The sequence below is a fragment of the Dipteris shenzhenensis genome, chromosome 3 (assembly GCF_047967505.1).
Source record: "Dipteris shenzhenensis isolate YYH24624 ecotype China chromosome 3, Dip_SZ_1.0, whole genome shotgun sequence".
NCBI lineage: Eukaryota > Viridiplantae > Streptophyta > Polypodiopsida > Gleicheniales > Dipteridaceae > Dipteris > Dipteris shenzhenensis.
In genome coordinates, this window is record NC_141598.1 from 37,752,396 (window position 1) to 37,765,637 (window position 13,242).

A 13,242-nucleotide genomic window follows, 5' to 3' on the forward strand; every position below is an offset into this window, starting at 1 on the left:
CCTTCAAACACCACCAAGTAATAGATGTACTCATCCCAAAGCTTGGTCATGCAAGAGTTGTAAAAGCAACCATAGAAGGCCTCAATCTCAATTAAGTTGGTCAATGGCTCAAGAGTGGGCACTCAAATGGGGATACCCATTAAAGCATTATGGCCACTCCAAACAATGGCTCATTATTATTGTGGACACGTGTGCTAGCTAAGAATCAATTGCACAGCACCTAGAGATGATTTGATATTAGTTTTTAAAATTCTGCCAGTTCTATTTTGGCATTTTAGTGTGTACAACTAGAAACATATTCTTGTGGAACATTTTGGATGGAGTACAAATGCCAAGTGGCAAAGCTATCTCAAGTTCTTGCAAAAAATATATCAGATGTTAGATGCCAACCTTTTCCTCATCCATCTTCATGTCCACGTCTGAATCCTACATAAAATCATGCTCATGGGCTGGAGCCTGGACAAAACTTACATTTAACAGTTGGAGCTTCTATTTGCCTTCCACAGCTGGAGCTCTTATTCCACTTATGCAATGTGGCCTCCTTGCTTGCTTCAAATGACTTAAGACTCATTCTTCAAGCAACAACAAACAAGTGTTTGCAAGGCTTCTAAGGATCAAAACTGAATTGACATCTATCCTTGTCCCAGCAACAATGAACAAGGGTTCACAAATTTTCCCTGATCGTACACCCTCTGATTTCAGAAACTTCTTCAAGACAAATGCTTCGAACTTACGCCCTCTGACTAATCCCTGCAAAGCTGCAATAAGAAACTTCTGGAGGTCTCATGCAAGACACTGCTTTGACAAACGTCTACCAATGGAATTGAGGAAGCTTCTGCCTGTCCCAATACTCTTTCCAACGCATCATTAATATGCATCTTGAAGACCAGACATCCACAATGTTTTCCTACAATATCCCTGAATAACTATGTCATGTGAATCATTAAAGAAGATAAGTGCCAAGATTGTTACCAAAATCACGAAATCGAACACCAGAACAGTGGGAAAGCTATTTGTTAGGAGATCCCCGAGGGCCATAAGATTATGATGAGAACTGGCTCTTGGTAGCATTCACGCATGTATGTGCAAGCGTGGGCAAATTTTATTATTTATTATTTTATTTTATTTTTTTTTGGGGGGGGGGGATTGCAACTCAGTGATGCTGAAATGGGTAATGATACACTTTCACCACATTCTCTCTATCGCAGCACTGAGAATATAAATGCAATGAAATTATAAGTTGTCTGTTCCATTGACAGAAGATTAATTTGAATCACAATGCATTCTATGAAGCTATATACATGCACTATGCATGCTTGAAGAGCTTCATGCTAAGCCAGTGAAAATAAACTGCAATAATGATGACCGGACCAGTTAAAGGAACCAATAAACAATAGTACCTGCAAGGATCCTGGAAAATGAGCTCTCTCTCTCTCTCTCTCTCTCTCTCTCTCTCTCTCTCTCATACATGCGTGATGCAAGGAAAAGGGAAAATGGACAACCAACACATCCATCGACTCAGTATGAGATTTTTGCATATAACATCAATCTGCTCAGAGCAATGTCATCTCAAGTTTCTAACCTATTGTAATGTGCAATCTTCCTAGGTTTTGCAATTTCTAAATTAGTAGATTGATGCACTGTTTAGATATCTCCAGGATGCACAATCACAAGGCCTCAATTACTGTAAAAATGACTTCAACTTCCAATCCTGTCAACTCGCATGAACTGCTAAAATCAGTCCCGTTTTCTTCTTTCATTGTGCCTTGCCTCAACGTTCAAGATTTTCATGCTGATCCTTTGTTGATAATTAGATCTCCTAATGTCTGTATGCTCCCTTTCCCAGCCATGTTATTTTACACCTTCTCAGACTGCTTTCAGATTTGCAACATCACCATGCCTTACTCCTGTCTGAAGAAGAAGGTCCTGCTGGTATGTGTACATTACAACAGGGAGCTGCACATTTTTGGAAAGAAATACAAACCAAGTGAAGAACGCCCGTCTGTTGGTATGACCTTGAAATCGTTGGAAAAAATCAACAGTGTAAACAGAAACATAAGAAAAATGGCCAAAAGCTATAGATACTCTGGCTGGAGACTTTGACACAAAGAAAAGTCTCAGACACATATTGAAGCAGTGGCCAAAACCACACTACAACAGGATTACCTACACCTTTGGCAACCAAAGGCTGAAAGGCCCATAGAAATCCTGGAAGTTGGGACACAAATTTGTTGCAATCATTGTGGCAAACCCATTCAAAACTGAGACATTCCCAAATGTGACCTCCTTGATTCAATCACATGCAGAGGTCAACAGTATCAAAGTACATGCGCAATTTTGCGAGCCATTGGTCAACTGTTCGGCGATTGCGTTGACCAGTGTAGGCTTCCAGAAGTTTGATGTCAAGTCTTTTAGTTTTGGAAGCTTGGAGTAAATGGTAGAGGGCACGTAGTTCAGTGTTTTCTACCTCAGGTGGGAATGAATCCGCATAGTCGTCTGGTTGCGTCACGTCATCCTCTGTATGTGTGGTACTACGAGAATCTTGGAGTTGTTTGACTTTCTGGACCAAGTCAGAGATGCTGTCCTGAAGCTGGGAAATTTGAAGTTGAAGCAGTGCTTCGCCTTGTAAGTTGACTTCAGGGGTCTTTTTTGGACTTGAGTCGCTTATCTCCGGAGAGGCTGCACGCGAGCGTTGCGACATATCTGAGGTCCCCGTGAGAAAAGCACGAACCTGCGCTCTAGTTTGTACCATTCCTGGAAGAAGATTCGGGCTGCTCCCTGAGGTTGCTCATGTTGGAGGGGGCAGGCGAGGCAGGATGGAACCACCCGTGGAAATCAAGTAAAGGAGGTCCTGTCTGAGGTAACACTGGTGATGCCGAAATGGGTGTTACCACTCGTGAGAGTACAGGAGTAGGTTGCAGAGTCCACAGATCTGAGAAGGGATAAGGAGCTGCTGTCGGAAGTGGAGGATATCCAAGAGAAGCAGTGCCTTCAGAGTGTAAATACTGTCTTGGGGAAGGTACAACCTGTATAGGAGGATATCTGGGAGCTGAAGGAGGTGGAGAGTACCCTGGAGATGCCGAAGGTAAGGGGTAAAATTCTCTCCAAAGATGGACAGCAAACTCTTGAGGAATATCGGGTTCTGGGTATCTTCGTGTCTCGTGGAACACAACCTGGACTGTGCTGAGGAAGTAATGTAACTGAGGTGCCTCACGCAGAAGGTATAGGATGTGGTCCAAATCACTAGGAGGGCACGTGACACAGAAGACCCACGATGCCAAAGCTCCGAAATGGGCTGGTTGTGCAATCTGAACACGATATTGTGTGGTAGATGATGCCTGAGGTGTCCTTGAAAGGCCGGGTGAATTACCAGGGGTTTATATGCTTTAAGGGAGCGTCTTTCATTTGCTGTAATTGGATAATGACAAGAGAATCCTTAAAAGTAGAATGGAAAGAATCCACCTAGCATTGATGTAATCTGCCAATTTGTTGTGTAGAAAAGGCCTGCAGATTTCTGTCCGGAGGTCCTTGTTGCAGTGGGTTGCGAGGAGCAGATCTGGACCAGATTGGAAAACAGGAACAGGGCGCATTTAACAGGCTGTCTTCATCACGATAGGAGGGCTGAACCGCTGCTGAACTGGCAGATAAGGTGGCGAAACAAGGGGGGAGGGCAGGCTGTCAATGGCGAAACAGGCTGCAGGCTGGATCGCGATAAAAGGGGTCAAAGGCTGCAGGCTGGATCACGATGGAGGCTGGCGAAACCAGGCTGCAGCTTCCAAGGCTGATTTGCGGCACATATGGCAGGCTGACGCTGATCTAGCGCTGCAGGCTGGCAGGGAACCAGGGCCGAAAACTGGCAAGGCTAGGGGCTGCATATGGCGAGGGAGCAGGGCAGCGAAATGGCGAGGGCAGGGGCTGCGGAGGCAGGCCAACCTGTTTGACGAAAATCTGTACGGGCGTTGAAATGGATCGTCCCTTTTGTCTTTTCGTTTGTGCTGCCTACGTTGGGTGGTTGCCCAAAAAATTTAAAGGGTGGGTTTATTTGACCCTTGGGTAATCTAGGGTAGACCTAAGGTTTGGGGCTGGGTTTTCCTTTTTAACCCCTCTAGGTACCCTTTTATATAAGGTGCTTGGTTCCAAAAGGTGTGCCTATTCGAAGGGGTGTGACCCTTGGAATAGGTGCACCTTTTCATGAAGGGGTGTGTCCCTATTTTTAAAAGGGGTGTCCCCACATGAATAGGTGTGTCCTTTTTGCCACGATGGGGTGTGTCCCTTGGGTGAGGAGTCAAGACTCTTCATCAAAAGGTGTGTCCGATGGTGGAAAAGGTGCGTCCCTTGGTTTTGGGACAGCCCAAGCACATGAAAAGACACGATCTTTGTCGTGTCCATTCACATCAACTCGTGATGTGTGGGAGATGGAGAGGCCATTGATGACTTTAGGCAGGGTTGGCGCTAAAAATTTTTACGCTCATTCTCTCCATCTCTTCCATGCACAATGTGCACGGATATCCTTCTAGTGGAAAGAAATGTATCAGATAGGCGCTAGAAGGTGGGGGGCATTTCCTACAACCAAGAGCGAAATTTGCTCTGATACCACTGTAAGAAATCCTAGATTTACTATATTTAGAAATGTGCTAAGGAACAGAAAGGAGACTGAAATAGCAGAGAACAAGGAAGAATTGTATTGCTCGAGTGTCTGTAGTGTAGCTGTCGTGTCATCCATACAATTGGGCCTCTCTTCTATAGAGAGTGAAGAGTCACACATGAAAAGGTGTGTACTTCAAAGTGTATGTGCATGAAGAGGTGTGTACCCCTTGTGAAGGGTGTGATCCTTGATGAGAGGGTACATTACAATAGGAATGTCTCTTCAATAGAATGTCTCTTGTGAAGGGTTGTGCCTCATAGGAAGTGTCCCGTCGAAAGGGCATACTCTTCCACAAGTGTCCATTCATCAAACCATCCATAAGTCTAGATATAGAGAAAGGAATGCGTCACAGATCGTGACACAAGGGGATAGGATGACAAGGAAATTCTTTTAGGCCGCAGGGCCTCGATCAACAAGGACCCAGCTCCAAAGACTGCGGGATGAGCATGGACAGATGCACTCGATCCCACAGGAGATCCTTGAGATGACCACGAACTTCTACTGACAGTTGTTACAATCAAAGATGGAGACCCCCTCAGTTCTCTTATAGCCAGGGAGGCAATCTAGGACCAGGTTCCATTAGTGGTCTCAATGAGCGTGAGCAGACAGCTAGAGACACCATTCACGAATGAGGAGCTATGGAAGGCCCCCAAGGCTCTCCCTGCCGAGAAGTGCCCTGGGGAGGACAGTCTGACTCATGTCTTCTTTCGGAGTTTTTGGGAGGTTATTGTCACCCCGTTGAGGCAAGCTTGTTAGGAGATTTTCGACTCTGGCTCACTCCCTCATTCTCTGAGCTAAGGTTGGATTTGCTTGATCCCGAAGGGAGGAGACAATCTGATATTTGCCAATGTAGGCCGATCACCCTTCTTGACACCGCATACAAGATCTTAGCCAAGGTCTTGAGCTTGCAGTTGCATCCTCATCAATCGGCCCAAGCATTCGCCAAGAATCTATTATATCACTCCAAGACAAAGCATATTGATGTCAGAGAGCACTTCATCAGAGAAAGAGTGTTACTTAGCAATATCACACTGTAGCATTGTGACAGTAAAGAGAATGTTGCAGATATCTTTACCAAACCACTTGGCAAAGAGCTTTTTGAGAATCACTGACAAGCTCTTGGTTTGACGCAGAGGAAGGACATTCCCATTAAAGAGATGTAATGGAATGTAATCATCATTAGTTTAGGCTACTCTCTCAACCGATCCACTTTCATGACCAGGTCTGCGGTGGTCTCTATTTGTTGGGAATGCAGTGACACAAAGTCCCTATTGCGACAGATCAAACAGCAAGTCACAGGGCCACAGGAGACTGAGATAGACTGAGATCGGCGACATGTCCCATACTTCTACTCATTCGAGTCAGCCCCGGGGCTTAGTGGAGTAGAGGAGGAGATAGCTGACATGAGGGCAGCATGGATAAATGGGAAGAGATGACACAGAGTGGTGGAGCCAAAGACGCAGAGACCATGCACGATGCAGAGGCTGACTAGAGCACACACGATGGAGGTTCAACCCATCCCAGTCCTTATCAGAGAGGACCGTCTGAGCTGAGGCGTCATTCTTGATATGGCCCACCGGAATAGAGATCACGGAGACAACACCCCCCGCCACAACGAGTGACGACCCGATAGACACAAATACTAGACATCTTCCTAGCTCACAAAAGCGCCAACATGGCACCTGGCTATGTATTTTGAGTAGAATTTTGAGTGCTAGCTTTGTGTACTAGTTTTGAGTTTTGACTTTGGAGTTCAAGCACTGAGCCCTTTGCCTCAGCCCACTGTAGCTTGTATGAGGATTGTACTTTTGTCTCATAGAGCTGCAAGGCCTTTTGAAGACAGTAATCTCTCTCTCTCTCTCTCTCTCTCTCACACACACACACACATCGTATCAAAAGTAAGTAGATGTATACTAACCAATCATTTTCAATTGCTGTGAGCAAAGGAATTCTTGAAGATGGTATGAGCTTTGAGAAGACAGCTGCATAAAAGAACGCAAAGAATGATACAACTCCTGTGACAATTAAAAAGGTGCCCCAAAAGAGCATGTGTGGTGCTGAACGACCACGAGGGGCAAGAGTTGGCAGCCTGAACAATCCAGCTAAGTCTGGTCTTGCCTCCATTTTTCTACCTGCAATATTGAGAGTAATACATCCCAGAAATAGAATTATGAGAGTAAAGTTAACAATAGACACTACACACCAAGTAGGAATGCTGACCTATATATCATGCTATGCACGTCCAAATTTTAGTGGATATAGATGAGAAGAATTATTTTAAAAAAATGTAAGAGCACAAAGGTAGCAATACAGCAATTGTTGAGTGCGACTAGTTAAAAAAATCCCTTGTGCAAATACATATCATCATCCATGCAAATGGGTCTTCACATCATCAACAATCGATTCCGCAATTTGGCATTCTACCCCATATTCTCGTACGGGTTCACTCCTTTGGAGTCATACATTGATTTTTAATTGTGTTTTGCATTAAATGGTAAATTTAAAAGGAAGCTTTAGATACAGCAATAACAGATCCTCTCCCAACTTAAGTTGTACAGAATTCTAAGCATATCATACCATATCTTATGGATTTATAAATATGCTAACTTACCATCTCAACTATCATGTGAATGACATGTAATGACCCAGACTTCTTTATCACATGCTCATCATTATCGACTTTGTCGCTTGCTCCAAGGTCTCTTCCCGCCACCGTCTACTATGCCCATACCTTCCCACTGCCAATTGACAAGATTTAAGAACCAGCGCTAGTTAAAATAACAGGTCTTGTTGATTCTGACCTGAACACTCAAGAGTGCTCAAGCTTAAGTCAAGAACCTTGCACAATCTCTCTACATCTTTTCAATATTGACCCCAATCCTTGGTTCTTACATTGAATGTCGTTAGGCACTTCAGAGCCACCCTCCAGTGTCCACCTTGTGTTCATCCATCCTCTGCAGCCTTGACCTACCTTCTTGCAGCCTGAGTCAAGCTATCAGGACTTGAGTGAGGATGGGATCACAAGCCTCCCTGGAACAATGTTACTTATTTCTATCATCATAAGGCTCAAGAAACATTGAATAGCTTGGACCCTGAGCTTCTTCCATCACCCATGCCTACTTTGGTCCCAGCTACACACCCCGTTTGGGTGAATGGTGAGCCTGCTAAGAGCCCAGCATCCTCATGTAGTGACCTTCTCCACGCACATTGCTCACAATTATTTACCCAAAGTATTTTGCTGGCAGAGGGTATGATCTAATTTTTTCTGGCACTCTGGTAAGATCTAAACAACCGCTGTTCTGCAATAGTGTGACGAAGGCCCAGGTGCTCAAAGGCCCAGCTCTAAGGCCAACAAAGGGGCAAAACATGTAAGCATTGGACTTGTCAAAGCCCCCTGCTTGATAAAAGGCATTTTCCCACTCTCATCCTTTTAAAAAACACTAAGCTTTAATAAAAGTCTGTGATGGATTTTTGACAGGCCTACTGAGATCATGACCACCAATCCTATTAAATACTTTTGTCGTCATACCCAGTTCAAACTTGGCTGCATACATTTCAGCTCGGTACATTCAAAATACATGAGACGTAAGACAAGTGATCTATACGTTTTGTCAGTGTCTTTGTATCATTTCAACACATTTTGCCAAGACTTCCCCTTTCCAGTCCTCTCCTCTTTGCCTTGCCCTCTCCTCTACCCCTCAGCCCTTCAGCCATGTCACGCAATCTCTCAACCCATGGCCATCAGCCACATCGCTGTAGGTGTCCAGCAGCGGCAACAGACCTGCGGGGCTGCCACATCAGCCCTACACCCAGCAGACAGCAAGCACAACCCGCCCAGGGATCCACATAGGCTCGCAGCCATATGGAGCTGCCACATCATCACAATAGCAGGCAGGGCCTGCAAACAGCGGTATAGCAGCACCTGATTGCCACGTGGCAGAAACTGCTCCAGGCAGATCAGAGGGTCCACAGACCCAGCAGCGTTCCTCCAGCAGGCCAACCGGACTCAGGTCATCAGGGGTGGGCCTAAAAGGAGGCCTTCCTCCCTCATTTCTCCAATCAGCCTCCACATAATAGTATCTGTAGTGTCCCATACCAGTGCTATTTTTCTCACCTACAAATCATAACATATGAGGCATGAGTTGAATTTATGGTGCATCTTGCATTTCACGCTCCTAGCCTGATCAGCTCCAGCACGTCGTCTAGCAGCTCCATCCAGAATGGGATAATACCAGGAGACAATAGTGATGCCTGAAACTAATCATCGTAGGAGGCTTTCCCACTGTTAACTGATAGCACCCTAAGTATTAATATGCACATTAGACAGATCACATAGATATGCATTTCCTGCGAGGCGTCACTAGAGTGACCAAAATGAAGATATTTCAATTGGCAATGTCTTCTTCACTCTAGCAAAGTTAGATATGTCTGTTCTGATCCTTAAACCAATATTTGGGAAAGTTGAATCTTCAACCCTACTGGAATGCGTCATGTGTCTGATATTTATACATGAAGAAAATCTGGCAATTTTTCTTTGCTCAGTTTTAAAATAGCATCATTCACTAAAAGAACAATAGCAGTGTAATAAGAGAAAGGCAATGAAAGATCCTCGTGTGACTTTTGAAACCGGATTACTAAGGAAATAGATCTCTCTCAGTTTTCCTCCGTAGTGTACAACCGAATTGCCAAAATGGATGCTTAGGGTCTTAGCACATGGGAGGAAATACCATGGTAATGGGAAAAAGTGGTCCCAACCATGATCAAATGTATTTCTATCTTGTTCCCTTCCCACCATGTGCTAACACTCAAAAGAACTAGGGGTGGGTTCGGTGGGAGAGGACACATGGCATCATTTCATGTGTTTAGGACGTGGGGACAAGGACACATGTCATCATTCCATGCTTTCAAATCCCTAGAAAAGGGGATCCCACCCTAGAAAAGGGGATCCCATTCTGGCTCTTAGGGTCTTGAGGCCATGGTTCGGGATGAGAGAAAAAATAGCTCTTCCCATCCTAAACCCATCCTAGACCACTTGGTTTAGGATGGGAGTAATGATGGCGAAAAGAGTCCTATCTAAACCCATGCTGGCTCTTCAATTTTGGGATCTCTTTTGGCCAATTCGAAACAAGAGAGATGGACTGCCTAGTCCTCACAAATTCTGAGTGCAGAAATTCAGTGGGGGGCAATTGGTGATATACAGGGAAAGAGCGCGAAGGAGCAAAAAGAGGGAGAGCAGCCATTTTGTGCTGTCATGCAAACGCACATAAAGCAATTTCCTATTGCATAACTTTGTGATTGTGGCAGCCATCAGAGGCATTTCTAAGGGAGCACGAAAGAATGTAAGATCTAGAGATACCGAAGAACGAAATAGATATTTGTTTAGTGGGAAAAAAATTACAAGCTAGGTTCGAATCAAAGCATGCTGCATGCTTCAAGGTTTTAAGCTTCACACGCGACACAAAAACTACAAAGATCACTGAGTATTTACCCTCCACCATAGCCAAGTTGGCTAATTCTCAGCCATGGTCTGACGGAAGGAGTGATAAAATTTGGCATGGGCACCGTTAGTCCCATCACGAGACAGATTAACGAGAACAAAAGTTAAATTGTGATGAGGGACAGTTGGCTATGGAGTTTGACGCAGATGAGCTTCACATCTTACAAGAGGGCAAGGATGAAAGATAAATGCATACCTGAAATAGAAGACGGAGAAGGCAATAAATACAATGCTCTAATTGAGGAACACAATAATAAAATGGGGGTACCTATTGAAGTGGAAGGCCAACTAGGGTGCGGTGGGAGTGTCCACACCTCCACGGGTCCACGCTTCGGACCTGGCGCCGATGCAGAAATGGGCTGGGGCATCCATTTCGCCACCCAGGTGTGGACACCGCCACCGCACCCAAGCTCGCGGGAACAACCCCTTAAAGGGTCTTAATGTTATGAGTGAAAGGGCCAAGGGAGGAATTTCCCCGGATTTTTTTTCCTATTTTTGAAAAGTTCTGACAACCCGGATGTCGAGAGGTCAAAATTTTTTGACAACGTTTGCGGCCCTTTCACGGGTGTCAAGGTCCCAATGTGTTATATTTAGGCACATCAGTTTTTGAGAAACAACGACCCACAAATTGACATTGCATGCAATTTTGTACAAAAGAAGGTACAAGCATATGATGGTGGATAAATCAACGACAAAGGCACAAAAAACTTCTAGCCGACCACAAACGGTGGACCTTGAGAGGGGGAGGAATCATAACTCAACATATTAGAATGGAGCGTGGTTTGCCACTGAAAAAAAGATGATGCCCAATGAAAACAATTATTCAACACTTCACAAAACCTCAATAATAAGAACAATAATTGAAAAAACGTTGTATTAAAGAGTGCAATGACAACATAAGCCAACCAATGTGTAGGCCTTTGAAAGAGTACGTTATAGAAAAGAACCCTGTAGCCCAAAAATCTAAGACACAAACATCGATGTGTGCAATGCACAAAGAAGGTGCTTGTTCTTTTGCAAAATTTTTACAAGAAGTTTCTCTAGCTTCTAACCTTATCGTCCATAAACGGAATTCGTCTTAAGATCTGACACTCCCAGAAATAGGATGCCTATGTAGACTTTTGGTTAGACGGGTCAAGTGCCAAACCAAATTGTGAACCAAATAGCTCAAAATCGCAAGGATTGCAATCAGCTAGTAAACATGTTCAAGGTCGAATATTGCCTATCCTATTCATCTAGTTTCTTGTGTGATACTTCTTTGTAATGCTATAGTTGATTGCTAGTTACATTACCTCGGCCTCTCGTGCCTATTGGGTGGCCTTAAATTCAATGCCTACGACTGATCTATAGATCTTTCTTCTCATGAGAAAACTCTCCTTGTCCATTCACCATGGACCAAAACAGAATGTTTTATAGCCTACAACAACAGCCAGACACTAGGGAACTAATCCAAGTTTAAGCTCATGTGTAGGATTCACCATCACACTAGACTTCTCCCCCATCCTCAACTAACTCATACGATGTTGATCGAGTGGTACGCATATGCCAATCAGCAAGGGATACATAAGCATCGAAAAATATGTACAAATCTTAAAATCTTGCATATTTTTCAAGGTATATACCTTATAAGTTGTGGGAGGGGGGACATGAAATTTTCATACTTTTCCCTTACATATATTGAAAATTTTAACAAAAATCCATGCATATTATATACCGACCTTGTCCCCCCATACCTTGGATTTTGGATGAGGGTAGTAACATATTACACATTAAGTTGGCGCCCCAGGCCCAAATGTGACATCAGGGCCTGGTGTTTTTTTAGCTAAAATGGGCCTAAAACCTCATCTTGAAGTCACATAAAAAAGCACTTTACCTGATAGGTCCACTCGGATGAGATACCTAGTGCAAAGGCTTACTTATGATGGGTTTGTGGCAATGCATTATGCTTATGTGACAGATGTCTTACAATATAAGGAACCCAAAAAGTTTGAGGATGCCATCAAGAAGCCAAGTTGATACAAGCCATGGATGAGGACATGCATGCCTTATAGCAGCAAGAGACATGGTCACTTGTTGACTTGCTTTAAGACAAGAATGTCACGAGTATGGCTAATATTATAGTAGTAAATCAGCCTAAACATTATGATTTTCCTAGGGTATATACCTTATAAGTTGTGGGAGGGGGGACATGAAATTTTCATACTTTTCCCTTGCATATATTGAAATTTTTAACAAAAATCCATGCATATTATATACCGACCTTGTCCCCCCATACCTTGGATTTTGGATGAGGGTAGTAACATATTACACATTAAGTTGGCGCCCCAGGCCCAAATGTGACATCAGGGCCTGGTGTTTTTTTAGCTAAAATGGGCCTAAAACCTCATCTTGAAGTCACATAAAAAAGCACTTTACCTGATAGGTCCACTCGGATGAGATATCTAGTGCAAAGGCTTACTTATGATGGGTTTGTGGCAATGCATCATGCTTATGTGACAGATGAATTACAATATAAGGAACCCAAAAAGTTTGAGGATGCCATCAAGAAGCCAAGTTGATACAAGCCATGGATGAGGACATGCATGCCTTATAGCAGCAAGAGACATGGTCACTTGTTGACTTGCTTTAAGACAAGAATGTCACGAGTATGGCTAATATTATAGTAGTAAATCAGCCTAAACATTATGATTTTACTAGCTCTAGGTCAGTGCCAAATAGTCCACATTCTCATGCTTAAGGAAGCATTAATGTTCAGCCACATGATATTGAATTTTCTATCCCAAATGTGACATCAAGGGCTATTGTTTTTCAGCATAAACTGGGCCAGATCATGCTTTGCACCAAATGCATGGATGATGGCTAAACCATTGTTGCTAGTGGTGGTGATTGCACCATAGACTTCCATGGTTGGGACTCTTCCCCTCTGTATGTTATTTGGTAGTTCTTGCTACCTTTATCTAGCACAATAATCTTCTCATGCATAAGCATAGCATTGTTTGACTCCTTTGATATTGCCTTCTCAAAGTCTTAGTGCTTTCTCCTTCAAACACTTCTTTGCACTTTTTACCGATCTCGCTTGCATTCTATTTCGAAAGAATTA

At 43.8% G+C, this 13,242-nt stretch overlaps 1 protein-coding gene across 2 annotated transcripts; it reads right to left on the minus strand.

Moving 5' to 3' along the window:
* Positions 1-253: 253 nt before the first annotated feature.
* On the minus strand, positions 254-10,434 carry LOC147903744 (uncharacterized). Of its 2 annotated transcripts, none has more exons than XM_087372875.1 (3): positions 10,411-10,434; positions 6,564-6,777; positions 254-1,400 (listed from the first exon to the last, which is right to left on the minus strand). In XM_087372875.1, exons 2-3 carry the CDS (start codon positions 6,767-6,769, stop codon positions 1,307-1,309), a joined length of 300 nt encoding a protein of 99 aa, XP_087229001.1. In that variant the 5' UTR covers positions 6,770-6,777; positions 10,411-10,434; the 3' UTR covers positions 254-1,306. The 2 variants fall into 2 exon arrangements, with proteins under 2 accessions (XP_087229001.1, XP_087229000.1); XM_087372874.1 differs by lacking the exon at positions 10,411-10,434 and adding an exon at positions 10,339-10,388.
* Positions 10,435-13,242: the final 2,808 nt, after the last annotated feature.

Bases quoted from the DNA above. Each gene is read 5' to 3' on its own strand.
- LOC147903744 (XM_087372875.1), bottom strand. From the start codon at position 6,769: ATGGAGGCAAGACCAGACTTAGCTGGATTGTTCAGGCTGCCAACTCTT. The intron at 1,401-6,563 runs GTTAGTATACAT...GGATCCTTGCAG, and splicing joins ACAGCAATTGAAAATGATTG to GTACTATTGTTTATTGGTTC.